The sequence below is a fragment of the Apis laboriosa genome, unplaced genomic scaffold, assembly GCF_014066325.1.
Source record: "Apis laboriosa isolate Shangri-la unplaced genomic scaffold, ASM1406632v1 scaffold812_cov158, whole genome shotgun sequence".
Taxonomy (NCBI): domain Eukaryota; kingdom Metazoa; phylum Arthropoda; class Insecta; order Hymenoptera; family Apidae; genus Apis; species Apis laboriosa.
In genome coordinates, this window is record NW_025224511.1 from 27,589 (window position 1) to 43,839 (window position 16,251).

The 16,251-nt window shown below is 31.3% G+C and overlaps 1 protein-coding gene across 4 annotated transcripts in view; it reads right to left on the bottom strand.

Annotated features, from left to right (window-relative positions):
• Positions 1-16,251, bottom strand: part of LOC122719525 (glutamate receptor ionotropic, kainate 2) — a 103,201-nt gene that overhangs the window by 24,487 nt on the left and 62,463 nt on the right. For all 4 annotated transcript variants that reach the window (XM_043945430.1, XM_043945428.1, XM_043945427.1 and 1 more), the window contains exons 5-8: positions 14,891-15,066; positions 13,631-13,684; positions 13,398-13,562; positions 829-981 (exon numbers count right to left, since the gene is read on the bottom strand). In XM_043945430.1, coding sequence (XP_043801365.1) covers positions 829-981; positions 13,398-13,562; positions 13,631-13,684; positions 14,891-15,066 — 548 coding nt within the window. The remainder of the gene's footprint in view (positions 1-828; positions 982-13,397; positions 13,563-13,630; positions 13,685-14,890; positions 15,067-16,251) is intronic.

Below are 16,251 nucleotides of genomic sequence, written 5' to 3' on the forward strand. Positions count from 1 at the left end.
TTCTCACACATGCGAATCAATGATCGAGAGAAAGTATCCGATGTTTCTTATTCTATTATTACTCGTAATAAATCTCAAACTCAAGAGTGATTGACAATTTCGATGAATTTAACAGATGTGAATGTAGTACATTTGATAATGCAAATTTAAATCTTGGGAAACGAAAAGTTACTTTGAAGGTAAAGTATCCATGGTGGACGAAGAGTTGAGAATTATTGATCCTTGCGATTGAAGATAGAAACTATTTCGTTCAGTTTGTATGTTCATTTTGAACAATGAAAAAGATGGAAACGTTACACCGTGGATGAATTATATATTCGGAAATCTAAATTCGATTTAAGCGTTCTCACAGACGATTCACAATCATTCTGTGAATAACGTGACCCGCTAATGCGATGAAACATTAAATTCCGTTTCGAAGAACGTTCCCTGTCCAAATACTTCTCGAGATATATCACGAAATATCCAGCGTGCCTCGCTTAATCTTCGTCATTCAGACAGAAACGAAGTTTTTATTTGCGAAATTATTCGATACTGAAATCTTCGTCTAAAATGTATCATCTTCGAATAATGTGTCTCCAAGCGAATAAAATTGTAAGATAATTATATGCCACGAAATTATGTGCCACGAAAATCTAATTAATTTTAAAACAATTAACTTGAGAACAATAATCTACAATATATATGAACGAGTCAACGTATGTAATTAAAATTATAATAGTTCTACGAGAATCTACAAGGCGCGAAAATACACGATTTAAATACACACGAGAATAATTACACTAGCCACGTCTCTTTACAAAAGCATGCGCAAAAGTGGAAACTCACCGAGTTGATGTAGTTTATGAGGGACAAACCTCCATCCCAGGGGTGTTCCATCTCGCAGGAGATGTTGGCAGGCCTGAGCGCGTGCGACTGTTCCAAGGTCCTCAATCCAATGGCGAACACCTGCACACTGTCGTACATGAGCGCCGGCTCCGCCTGAAAAAGACAAGTCTTTTGTTAGTGTCGATCAAAGATTTAAATATCGCGTTAAATACTCTTCTGAATCGTCCCCTTTTTTTTTTACCAGTCCAGGAAATCGTCTAAATTGTGCAACCCAGTTAAAATCATTCGCTCAAAAGGGTGAACAAATTTACTTTTCTTGAAAAATAAATAAACGTGTCGAATAATTGTAAATTTTTCCCTTCAACGAAGAATTTTTATTCGAATATATTTTTGCAATAGTTAGGTTTAGGTTTTATGGAAAATGTTGCGGATGTTATTGGTTTTGTATTCGTATTGAAGAATTTATAATTCATACAACGAATTGTTAGCTTTTCTTGTGTGGAAGTTAGAGAGATTAATGTATTAATTTAATTAATTAAATGGAGAAAATGAAGATATTGCTATGAGTATTTGGTAATTAGAATGTGGACGACGAATATTAAAAACAAAATGTTTCAACAAAAATTAACTATCCTTCTTTTTATAATAAATTTCCAAGAAATTTTTATTCGTGCAAAGTTTTTGTAAATATTTGTTAATCTTAATATGAATTAAATTGCAAACATATAAATTAAATTTGAAATCAAATTGTAATATTACTTACTTAAATAAATAAAAGAAGATAATATAAATCACATTGTCTATAAATCTGAAAAAGAAAAAAAAAAAATAAATGAGAAACTTGCAAGGAATAAAGATAAAACTCGTTCGAAATACTAATAAAAAAATAAGGGAAATAATTTTGGTCACCCGTTATTTTTCACGATGATAGCAGAGAGAATTTTATAAACGAGGTTGCACGTCTTCCGCTATTATGAAAATAATCCAGACACCCGTCACAAGCGTTGAAAAGAGAGGCAGGAGCATGACATTAGCATCGTGGCGCCAACCTGGAAGCGCGTTTCATATTCATTTCATACTCTTCGGCGAAAATTAAAAAAGTGTTTGTCGTTTGCACACGAGTAGGATGCCAGTTCTTTTAACTCTTCGTGATTTCATCATTCCCTTCTCGAAAAATTTCGTTCTATTATATTAAGACTGTTATTCTGTTAATCGAATCTCAATAAACGCGTCATGTTATCGATTCGTGTAATATATAATCGATGATGTAATTGTTGTTAACTTCGTTTATTATCGGCTCTTTCACAAAATTGTTAATATTTGTTATAATATCATTTAATTTAATTCAATTTATCGCAGAAAGAAAAACAAATTGCTACGAATATAATTTGAGATAAATATTAAATAAACAATATTAACTCTTGAATTATTATTCATTGATGCTTGTTAAATTATCATCATCAAATCAAAATTAGAAATGAGCGCGTTCCCTCGTCGTCGATATTTTTATACCAAAATATAATACACAATTTCGAGATTGACAATAACAATCGTATTATTAATTCGTGTAAAATTCGAGAGGAATATCAAAGTCACTTCATTCAACAATCTAATTATTTCCGCCAGCATATTTTTGTTTCTGCGCACATACAAAGCCACAAAAAGCTCATTGATCAGATTGCAATTTATTTCTGGCCAAATCGGATTTCCTATTTTTGTTGAAATTTTGTTGCAATTTCATTTGCAAAAATAACCGACCATGAGCTGACAAGTTATTTTCCCGATGAGTATATACCGAAAATTGTTTATCCATCTGATATTCGCCACAAAGGATCGAATCAATTTTCTTCTTCCTTCTTTTATTTTATCCTCTTGGACGTGAAATCAATTGGGATTCTCTTTGTTGCTTTATGCGGCTCTAATTTTCGGCGCAAACACACGTACGATATATGTTTGATTATGACAAACACGAGAGCAAACGAGATCTCTATGTGGTCCTTGTGGAGAACTTGCCAAGTTTTCTAGAGATAAGGAAACATTCAACTTCTTTGACAAGTTTCCCGATTGCTCTTAAAACTTTTAGACAAATTTTCTAAAGATATCTAAAGACACTTTTCTATATTATCATCACGTTTAAGAAATGTTATTTAATCGGCAGATAATTAATTCTCATTTTCCATAAGTAATATCGTTCGTAAAAATTCAATTGCAATTGAAAAATCTACGAAAATAAAATATTCAAAGCGAAATATAATTATTTTAAACAGATTAAAAAACATTCGTTTATTTAAATTGTGTTTGGAATTTGCACCTTTTTATCACCTTTTTCGTTGTATTATTTGTATTATTTTTATTATCAAAATCTTTTTTTACTCGTACTTAAAATGTGAAATTTCCTATAAAATTGTCGATGGCTTTAATAATGTGTTTTCAATTTCATCTCATTGCTTATTATCGTTTTAATTATAATTATAATTATGTCATCATCGGTAATAAATACGTCTTTTTATATTCTATCGTGGTATACATTAATTACATGATACGATTAATTATCCGATAATACGAATTTTAAATTTCATATTTCGATACACACAAGAATAAAATCAATTTCAAAATCATATTTTCGGATTAAATAAATTTCCAAAAATTTGTGATAGACGAGCTATTATCAATCTTTCATTCGTCTAACCAAATTGAAAACAAATAGAAGAAAATTTCCACGAAATGGAATATACAAAAGAAAAATATTCTGCTTTTTAAAATGATTCGACATCAGCCGATTCCCTAATTAACCGTGGAACGGTGCATTACGAGTTAATCGGAAGGATATTTCCACGGAGTTAATTTTCGCACGATTTTTATTGGCTTTATCTCTCGTTAATAAGCGAATCGAGAATCTGGACTCATTGATCCATATACGGTAGCTACGATATCGTTGCTACGATGTTTAAACATGGAACGCGATGGGGTGGAACAACGCGCGTTATTCGACGCGAACTAACAGGAAATTCGACGGAAACGCGAGGAACCGCGCAGGGGAGAGTTGTTATCGAGGAAAATAATCAACGTTAACTGCTTTTTGGGTGCGTCGTTGCTTGCATTATCAGTTTCGTGGACGAAAATAATAGGAATTTTCTCAATTTCGGTGGCTTTCCAGTCGAAAGGAACCTGCAAGAAAATTGGGTAAGCGAATAATTGAGTTTCGAGAGAATGAAATTATAATTTTGACATGGTTGAAGAGAAGGAATTTTTGCAATAATAAAAATAAAAAATTCTTTTATCAGAATGAAAAATAAATATTTGAAAAACAGTAATCTTTTCATGGTCAAGGTTTACCATCGTTTCTAAAAGTAAAAAGAAAAAAAAGTTCATCGTTCCAAAGAAAGAGAGGAAAGAAAAAATGATAGAATTGATACGATTCCAAACAGAATTGAAATTGACAAATATCGGAGGCCCGAGGAAAAATTTAATAACAACTCGATCCCACGTGAATAACAAGAAATCGATTTGCAGATACATAGATTGGCATCGAAATTGGGCAAAGAATGGACAGCAATTTCGTTACCACTATTGTTAACCATCACCCGCAGCTACATATAGGAAAAGGATCAGAAATTTCGTGGTTGAACAGAGTTTACCCATGGCACGATGTGAACGCAAACCCTCGTTATTTCGGCTTAATTGGAGCGTGCTTTTAATTAGTCCAAGTCCAGAACTCGCGACTAACTTACGACATCTTCCTCTTCATCCTGTTACGCGTTCAATGAATTGCTCGATTCTCCTACTCAATTTTGCAATTAATAATGAATTTATATCTATCCTTAAAAATTATATTTTATTATTATTGAAATGAGAATTATGAAAATATGCAAATATATTACACATGTTATATAGTTTTCTTCTCTATTTATATAATTGAATATTATATAAATAGATTTAATGAAAGTTTTGATTACGATATAGTATTAAAAATTGGAAAAATTTTGAATGATATAATATTTTTGTAGAAGAAAATTCCAATAATTTATATTATATTGTAGAATGTCACAGAAAAGTTATTTTTATTGTAAATTTTGTATAAGTAAATTTACATTATAAAATCACTGATATTTTGCAAAAATTGCATATTTTGATATATTTTTTATATTCGAACGATACTTTATTTAAAATAATATTTTCCTCTTTCTGATATTAGTTGAATAAATCAATTATTTGTTTGCTTGTTTTATTTTATGATTGATTATTTTATTATTGAATGAAATAATCTGAAAAATTAAATCATTATTTTTTTAAATTAAACTATCGTTTCGAACGAGAGAAAAGGACATTTGAAATAATTAATCAATCGTGGAGAAACCTGTTATTAATCCAGCCAGTTTAATTAATTCAAGTAATACTCTCAATAGAAATAAGATCGATATTTTCAAAGATTCGATATTGTTAAGTTTTTCTCATTTGCAATTTTTTGAACTGGACGATTTTAATTTGCTCTCTTAGTTCATTTTCTCTCTAGTTTTAAATTCGTGATGGTTAAGAATTACGTTCATTAAGGTAATTATATCGAATTTATTAGAAAGTGATTCTATTCGAAATTTCAATAAATTTGACGTATTTATCTTTGCATAGTGCATAAATTGTAGTTATTGCGCTTAATTAATGTAAACTAGCTGTAGTTGCGTTAATCTTGTAGCTCATGTTCAAATTCCGTTGGAAACTACGTGAATTCTCTGATTCCCATTCTGGTTTCACCCTTGTCGAAGGTAGTTTATATAACAACGAAATATGTTCCATTCTAATGGCCATGGATTAGAAATTACATAGAAATAATTTGTATAATATTTGTATAACATTTGTTGCTTCATTCACAGATACATTTAAAATATATCAATAAGATTAGATCAAATAATTTCTTCAAATAAAACAAAAAATATTTTTATTTTAAATAAAGATGTTCCCAAATAAATTCCATAATCTAAAATTTATGAAATAAATTATTTCTTTATATATATATATATATATATATATATGAATCACGAATTTCAACTATATAAATCAAATTATTCCTAAAAAAAAAAGAGAGAGAGAGAGAGAAACATATTTATATTTTCATAGAAATTAAAATAGCAAACATAAAAATAATGTATCTCTTAAACTTTCATTTAAAAAAAATATAAAAAAATCTATTTAATCTTTTTTACCAACAAATAAAAATCGCATCTACTTTCGCATCTACAAACAACAAATTCATCCCTCTCGATCATTTTCACCCTTCATTTCTCTCCTCTCATAGTTAATTCATTCGAATTAAGAATCCCGCATTTATCGCGTTAAATGTTTGCGGCGCAACGTCACCCTCGATTTAGCTGTGCCGGAATTAGACAGATTGTCAGTTAGTTAACGAGCGTTTGAAATTTCGCGAGTTTCTCGCGAGCATGGAAATTACGATGCGGAGAACTTCCGGAAGGAAGTCTTAATCTTCTTTATACCGGAATAATGGTCGTTGAAAATTAATTCGCAGGTTCGTGTCATTTTTCTCAGTCGAGACGCGAGGCAATATGTTTTCAAGGATGTGGATCAGCTTGTTCATTAGCATTTAAAGTGAATCTCGAGTAATTGTCAAGCGAAATTTAAGAGTGCTCTCCTTCACATCTGGAAAACTTACGTGGAATTCTATTCTATTAATGCTTTTATATTGGGAGAGTGGTGGAGGAAAAAAAAAAAAAAAAAAAATAGAACGGGCAAATATTTGCACGGAACAAATAATCGGATCCCAATTAAAGAAATTATTTCCGCTGCATTGTCGTGCATTAATCAATGATTCGGTTTAATTGAAACGCAGTCGTGTGATAAATGCAAACAAGAAAGAATGTGGAATCGAATAAAAAATAAAAAAAATAGGTAGAAGGATAGAAGAATTACGTAGTGAAATTTACGAAAGAACTGGAAATTTTTTTAAATGATAATTCAAACGAAAAATTTGCTGGTAATAAACGATAAAATTGTAATAATAATTTTTCGAAATTGTTCTCTCAATCTTCGTTTCTCATTTGTAATACCTTTCTTTTTAAAAATTCTGCTTGAACTTTGGTTCCTCTGCTTCTTTATGCTTATCTTTTTTTCGTTATTTTTAAGAACTCGGGCAAAGATTGCTTCCTTTATTTTTTTTCCCTCGCTTCTACACAATAAAACATAACGGTTGGATTGGAAAAGGAAACAAGTCCATGCCAACGTGCATCGTTGCAACGCTGTCCCAGAGGCCACTGGACCAAGGATAAAATAATAAAACCCTTCGAGCACGAGATAGTCTGATTTATGGTGCGAGAGCAAAGGTTATCCCTTTTTCGAGGGACGGTTTAGGTGATTCACTATCCTGCTGGAATATGACAGGTGAAAAAAAAAAAAAAAAAGAAAATTCTTGAAAAAATATCTCTTTGCAACGATATGTCCCCACTTTACTAGAATTTTAATATAAAGCAAAATTTCATTTAAATTATTCGAATAAACGAAGAAGAATCTAGCATAATTTAAAACGATAAACGTTCTTCTATTAGGGGGAATAAATATTGGAATAAATTCGCAGAATAAGTTTTTTTTTATAAAATAAAGTTTAGAAAGCTAGTTGAGATTCAATTCGTTCGTTGGATACTTCCAATTGGTTACACTTTGATTACAACGAGACCGATACTCTATATAAAAGGAACGAATCAGTATGCAAGCACCGTCCACCATATAACAAGCTTACTCCAGATAAAAAAGAGAGAAAGAGAGTACTCACAGACACAGACACATAGTACACGAGTTTATTTTTCCACACGAGTCTCACCTGTGCACTGTACGTTTCTCAGAGATAGATCGGTCTAACAGGTGAACGAGCCTTGTCCCTCGAGCCTTTGGCACGAAATGATTGATGCATCTTCCCCTTAAAAAGACCTTCTTTCGCTCCAACGCCACGACTTGATTGTGATCAGACTTTTTTGCACCTGTTAACTGGTGCTGGTTAACGATGAGAAATAAAAAGGAAGTCGTGAGAAGTGAAAGAGTGGATGGGGAGGAAAGGGAGGGGAGAGGGATGAATCGTATCGAGGAAGGATAGGAACAATTCCAGCAAGGAGGCAATGGATTTCGCAGTTTGTGGTATTATACCGTTGGGAAGGGTCGAAATGAAAACTGTCCTAGGTAATTTCGGCCTGACAATCCCGCTTGAAAATAGGAGAGATCGCAGAGCGACTGCTCGGATGAAGAGACATCTGGGACAACTTACGTGTGAAAGAATTGTTTCTGCGAACTTGCTACAAGATCGATAGATTAGTTGGGTTCCTCTGCAACAACAAGTTCGCCCAACAATGTCCTTATTACATACATTGATCGATAGTGCACCATGACAGAGCTATTCCCTTTGTTTGAGTATGGCTTGCTCTAGTTCATGCTCGGCAAATATCTTTTTCTATCTATCTGACCATTTATCAATGACTCGGCCGACAATGATTGTTCTATTTTATTCGATCATGATCATTATCCTAATTTACTCGTCTGATTTGTGACTTATATTACGTTTTGCTTGATCGTGACTGTTTTATCTCCAATTTGAAACGATTGTTTTTAAAATTTCTAATTCGTCTAATTGGCTTATTTGTACTTATTATTATATTAATCGATTTGTCTTGTTCCATTTATCTAATTGATAGAAAGATAGAAATGATTGTGACTCGAAAAGATTTATAGCAATTTTCGAGCCAATATTTTTAGATGTATAGATTCTTAAAATTAGATATTTCATGAAGAAAAGAAGATTAACGTAGAATCTTGAAAAATCTTGAAATATCGATTCTTCGAGAAGAATAATTAGTAAGGAGCAAACTAGAAAGAGATTCGTTCTTTTCACGAAACAATGGAAAGAGGAATAGCTATTTAACTCGCGACAAGAAGCTCTCTAAACCAGAAGTCGATGAACGAATCATCTTCTCTTTACAATTAAACAGAAATGATTTCGACGAAAATTATTATTTTTCCTGATTAAAATTGCGAATTGATCATCGAAACAGGCACAAGGACCAACCTTGAGGTACGATTTCTTTCTTCAATCGATGTCTTTGTACGAGGATAATCTCGCTGGAAAGCGAAAAGAAGCCATATAAGATTAATCACGTGACGGCCGACCAATGCGCTCATTTCACTAATTGAGTAAAGTTAATAATAGCCGATCTGTTTCTTTACCTCTTTTCATATTATCTATTATAATTTTCTGTTTGTTGCAAAAACGAATTTTTCATTTTTTTCTCTTTAAAATTCTACAATTGTAGAATTTTTTTTGTGCATTCTTCAATTTTGAATAATTAAACGAAGCGTTATAAATTATATTTCGAAAATCAATGAAGATACTGATACCATTCCTTTTTTCAATTATGCAAAAAATTTTCGAGGAATGATCATCAAAATGTGAATCTTTTATATTTGAAATTCCAATATATACGAGTTACGTATTGGAATTTTTGAATTTGCATTTACGCATTTAAAATGAAAATATTGAGAGAATCGCTGGTGTAGCGAGTAAATATTTTTTTTCCATTATTCTTCATACTATACAAAAGCATCTTTATTGAATACGAAAAAATTGTATGCTACGTATATATAATCGAAAATTGAAGAAGCATATGGGACATCGGAGAATTTAATTTCATATTTTCCGAACGATTGAAAAATCGTGACGTTTCGTTTCGATCGATCAATGTTCATCTTTTCTACTAACAAAGAAAAAATAGGACGGAAATTTTTTTTAAAATGCAAACGGAGATATTTCAATTTGGAACGATCGCGATACGATATAGGATTTTTTGGTTTTTATTGTCTATTGGCAAGTTTGTATTTTCTTTTTTTTTTACACTTTATGTAAAATCAAAATTTTTATTCGAAAATTTATACATGTAATCTTTATTAAAAAAAGTGTGCAGTTTTCCTAGTATAAATATATTCGAAAAATTTAATCGACGAATAAGAATTTAATTAATATAATATTTCGAAATCATTTCGTTTGGAAAAAATGAATATGTGAAAATTTGAAAATATGCTCTCGAATGAATTAAACATGAGCAAATTAATATCGATATCGTCGTATATAAAATTTTATTTGACACGTTTAAAATGATGTCACTTGAAATATTAATTTACACAATAGAATATAATTTTATAATTGTTTGAAATAATTGTATAAAAAATATTTCAATTGATTTATTAAAATATGCTTTCAAACAATGTCATTTAAATAAAAAAAAAAACCTATTCTATTCTATTCATTTCTATTCTAACTATTTCTTTTATTAAATTTAAAATAAAAAAAAAAATGATTAAATAAATCATTAATTGAATTCAAACGAATCAATATTTTACATAACATATTTTCTATATTTTAAAACAACACTATTCAAACTAACGATTCGAATTAAATTATTTCAACTAGTTACTTTTTAGTTTAAATTCAAATAAAATTTTTCCATTATTCAACAGTTTTTTCCATGCCGCAAGTTGAACCATTGCAACGTGCATAATTAAAAAATTTTTCCCTTACACAATCATTAAAGAGAATCATAAATCTCCTCGCGATTTATCCCACAATGTTTTCTCATCTTTCTACTTAAATCTTCGTTCCCCCAATTCTTCCTTTAAATTAAGAGTCAAACCGGAAACAACATGTTTCTTAGTTTATTAGCTTCCGCTATAACTTTGTTTCGATGTTGTTGGCCATCATGATATTAATTTTCTTTTTTTTTTTTGTTGAAATTATTGACGTTGCTTTTTTTCAGTATTAATACAATTCTTATTCTCCTCATTCTTTATTTTTCTACTTCTCTTCCACTCGACACATTTCTTTGGAATGCAATTGTCGATTCAAACGAGCCATTCGAGTGCACTTTATGCAAGCGTCGATTTTATAAGAATTAAGTTTCTCGACTCGGTGAGAAATACGGTTTCTTTTGTGAAAAATATTCTTCTGAAAATATTCCTTATTTCTTTCAACGATGTTTATCGTTAAATTATTTTACAAACAATTTCCTGTTAATTAATTAAAAATTAATTATTATACTTATTGTATTTATATATATTCAACACTTGTATCTAAATTGTGAGATGTTTTATCATATTCCAATCTTTTCATTTTTCGCATAATTTTATTATACTATATTAATTCAAAGAAATGCATAGATTATGAGAAGAGACTTGACTAATCCGATCCAAGGTTTTCATTCCCAGAAAAGAAACCTTCTAAGGAAACCCTGGAAATATTGAAACACCTCCAACATTATAAATAAAGTCACCAGCTTTTATAAGACAAATTAGACTTTGTCTAACTTTTCATATTCTATAATAATTATAAAATTTTTTTCCCCTTATTTACATTATTTCTTGTTTTTCATTTCATATTTATTTGATACCTATTTCTTTATTTAATTTCACGAAAAAATTGTATAGAAAATCAATCATCATCTGCGTTTTGTAATTGAATATCATATTTAATATTATAAAACAGGATCATATAACTAGATTGTCACGAAATTATTCCACAGTTAAAAACTTATTTATATCATCTTCTCCACGGATTTCGTTTGTATGAAGAAACAGAGAGGAAAAAGGAGAAACGAGACGTTCCAACCGAGGGAACACGAAAAACGAAGAAAAGGATACGTATTTCCACTCGAGAAATTTAGTTATCTTGACGAAACGTGTCGGATGGAATAATAAAAGAATGCAAAGCAACTGCCCCTTCCCCCCTCCTTCTTCCTGTATATATCCTGGCAAGATCTAACACTCGTTTCCATTTTCTTCTTTGCTTTATTAAAACGAGGAATTTCGCGCTGGGCGTTTTTGATAATCACGAAATTTTTTCCAAAAAGTCGAAGAACTCTTCGTAATTGATGGCATTTTTTCTGTTTCTTATTAATCGAAGATCTTCGTACATTTCGTTGCATCGATTATCCAAGTAATCGATAATGAGAACGATATGGATCTTGCAGTTAGCAAGATTATTTGTTTTCATTTCAATAATTAATAATCATTAAATCGATGAATTTGATTTACAATTTGATTTACGAAAATATTATAAAATTTCGACTTCTTTTCAAGTAACAAAGTACAATTTATCGATTTATTTTATTATATCAAAAATAGATTAAAATATATTTGTAGTAACTCAAAAATAGATATATCTCTTACAAGATCCTCGCGATTCAAACCTTCTGAAACAAAATTTCGAAATTATTAGTTATTAATTTTAACAAATATTAAAATTTCACATTGTCCATTTACCTGTTTCTCTCGACGTTCAAAAAAAATTCGGGCAAAATTTCGCAGGAGCATCTCGAAATCATTTTTACACGAGGCGACGTTCAACCACGCTAATCTGAATGCAAATCGAGAAAAAGTAGGAAACGGCAGGGCACGCGTGTCGTAAACAGGAGGGTCGTCCCCTAAATTCCGCGAAATTTGATCAACGTGGCCGGTTTAATCCCGGCTATATTCATAACTCTTCATCAACCGTTAACGAACCCGATTCGCTCGTAGAATTTCGCCTTCCAATTATTTAACTCGCGTTACCGGGCACAGGCTTTCCCCCATTGTTATCATTATTTTGCATTCCAACGAGTTGACACGTGTTCCACATTTTCCACCATTGACGATCGATAAAAGTATCACAACTTTTTTTCCCGTTTATATCGTCGAAAAATTTCTCTTCCGTTTTGTTTGTTTGTTAACAGGTTGCAAATTGCGCGTGACAATTTTTCATTTTAATCGGGAATCGCGATTCTACGCGGAAAATTATATCGCACGTCCGTCTGTTACGAATGTTATACGCGTAATATTAATCCGGTTGGCTTTCTGTTTATAGTTCTGTTTATAGCGTTGTACTACGCTACTCGAAGGTCTATTTGATAGGTTATACATATATGTGTGTATCCTATGATGAATAATATATAATTTGTTATTATTGCTATGTTTTGGTGATAATATTGCGTGCTTGTTTATCTCTTCTCTAATAAAATACTATTTCTTTTTTATTTTTATTTTTCTATACTACTTTATTATACCTCGAATGAAATGAATGATTCTACATTAGAATAATTAAAGACATTAAAAAAAAGATATTAGAATAATTAAAATCGAACTTGTTCTTTATATATATATATATATATAAAGAAAAATTTCTTAAACATAGTACGAATAATTGATAACTCGTTGATTTAATTTAAAATACGGCATCAGTCTTATAAAAAATGTAACCTCTGTAATTTTTATAAAAATATGGACGAATTTATACTCCATCTATTATTTATTCATCGCTCTTATACTTCTTGCAACAATTTCTCCAAAAGTCATCCAACAGTCCGTGAACAATCGTGACTATTGACTATCTAACCTTTTTGCAAACAGGCGCAACCTATATTCGGATAAAAATCGATGGCGCGCGAATATATCGGAAGGAGTGCAATAACAGATCGCGCAAACATCACGCGAGGACCTCTTCACGTCTCTCTGCAGGGAAGAAGAGATTCTCGATGACACGGAAATTTTTTACCCACCTGTATAACTCTCGATTTGTTGAGAATCGTATTCCCGGACGGTTGATATCGCTCCATGTCCCTCAGGATACCCCGCACACCGACGTCCTCCGCGTCGACCAGACGGAAGGCAGTGATATTGACGAAATTGTACTTGAAGTCCTCGAGGTCGAAGGTCTCGATATCCTGGAACACAGAGATGGATCGCGTTTTCGAGACGCGTGGATCCACTTCCTCGGGCCGAGTGTACTTACGAAAGTTGTGAAGAGATAGTGGTACTTGTAGTCGTTCATTTGCAGCTGCAATATCTGAAAGCAGGCAGACATTTGGAGAGATTATTTTCACTCGAAGAGGAGAGAATGTCTTTCTCTTGATTGGTTCGATTTCTTTTTTTTTTCCATGATGCATATTCAATTTTTCCAAACGTTATGAACGAAGAATCAATATTTTCTAGAGCGAAATTATTAAAAATATTGATTGATAAAATATATTCTTTAAAATATCGAGTTACTAATACGAGATTTTAGATAGTAATATAGATACCGAGTCTGTCAATCGCACTGACACGCGATCTGCGAAACTTCAAAAAATCGAACTACAAAAAATCTGATGTCACGTTGACAACGGAGTACTAAAAAAAAAAAAAATAAATAAAAAATAAGATAGTGGAAATTTCGAGATCCATTTGATAAAAATATATTTATATATTTTTGTGAAAATTTTAAATGCAAAAAAATTTGCAATAAATAAAATACAAAGTAATATACTCGTTATGATATATAGAAGATGAATCGATCCTTTGTTAAATTCCATTTTTATAATTGTGGTAATAAAAATATAAATTTCTGTAAATATTAGTTATGACAAATACATCTTGCAGAGTCTCTCCATATCAATTAAGAATTAATGGCTGAAGTCATCGAAATTTACATCAATTTGTCGACAAACGCGGTCTCTAATAAATATTTCCTCCATGATAAAGTAAGTAAAAGGAGATAGTGAAATTTTAACTTCAGCGAAATTTTACATAGCATTTAAACTCTAAGTAAACTCGGACATTTCGAACAATACGAACGAAATAAATTAAAAAATTAATTCATTAAATACTATTCAATAATTATACTTGCAAAATAATTTTTAAATTTGTTTAAATTATTATGAATTTTACAGAAACTCTTGTTACATCAACCTGTGAATTCCTATTAATTGGAATCGAAAAATCATAGATGGAGGAATTAAGTGGTTATCTGAACGTGTTTGTCTCCCAACAGATCTACATTAATAGAGCTCTACTGCATTTAAAACGTCGAGAGAGAAAGAGAGAGAGATAAGGGAATGATAGTTGCGTTACAAGATTTAAGAGGAGAAATAAAAGGAACGATCTGTTTCACGATCTATATATTGGATGAAAGCAAACACAGAGAAAGTTGGGAATATCTGGCAGATATTTACATGGGAGACGAGTTGGGATTATCGAAGCCAAACGGGAAATCGATACACGAATATGTATTTACCATTCGTAGAAAATGATGCATATGCTCTGGCCTCGTATCCACGATGAGATTCCGTATTTCCTTGCTTTTCATCTCGGATAGAACCTGCCTGTAGGAATCTGGATCTGCCTGCCTCAGGTTAACCTCCATCTCCTGAGACTTCGGCGACCTGACCAGTTCTCGCAGCTTCACCAGTCCTGAAATTAACGAAATCACGTGTCATTTCGATTATAATGGTAATTAATTTTAAATAAAATTGAATAATTAAGTAATGGAAAAAAGTATTGATTGAAAACGAGTGTGAAAGTTTTATGCGAAGAATTTTTAGAACATTTTTAAATTGTAAATATCAATTGAATTAAAAATAAAAGAATTACGTGAATCAATATAAATTTATATTTATATTATTTCGTTTGTCTACGAGATATTATAATCAGATTTTCAAAAAAGATTGTTAAATTAATGTAAATCTATTTTTATTATCAATGTGATAATATCCCGATGTAATATGTAATAAATAATTTTCACAATAAAGTAAATTTGACTTTACATCAAGGATTATTGATTTTACACTTTCAAATTCCCTATTTTTATTCCCAATAAATTTTCGATATTCAAATAACCCAATTGCAAGAATAGACACGTGCCAATATCGAATTATAAAAAATGGACCTGTATGTCCATATAAAAAAGAATTATTTTTATATCATTAAATCCAATTTCCTTAAAATTCCTATTTTTATTCAAATAACCCAATTGCAGAAATAACTGCGTACCATATCTATACCGTATCTATACCGTATCTCGATTTAACTTTCCCAGTTTCAATAATAAAGAAGAAATATGTACATCCTAGGTGACTTGGCTCGGTTCAAGAATAATCATAGCATACTCCGAAATAGTTTCTTCTTAGATATTATTAGGCTGGCCGTTTAATGGGACGGAAACCCGTGAATCGCGTCGACCGATGAAATCAATACTTGCCACCGCCTAAGTAATCAAGGTATCATCTCGACTTGCGGGTCTTCCCCGAGGTTCGAGTTCGTTCCCTCTCAAGTTTCCACTCGGAACTTGGACTCACCGGGACTCTCTGTTTCATGGGCCAACGTTTTCGATCATTCTCTTGGGTCGATCGAAACTCAATCGGCCAACTTTCACGAATTCGGTCAACGAATTCCCTCGATCATTTCGAAACTTTTAATTATTCATCTCCGTGGACCGATTTATTAACCGACGCATAATATCGTAATATCGACGATCGTCAACGATAATTCTTTTCTTTTTCGGGACATTTATTACAATTATATATTTTACTATTTTTTTTTATTTTAATCGAAAGCAACGAATGACGAATTATTGATTATAAATAAATGTAAATTAAT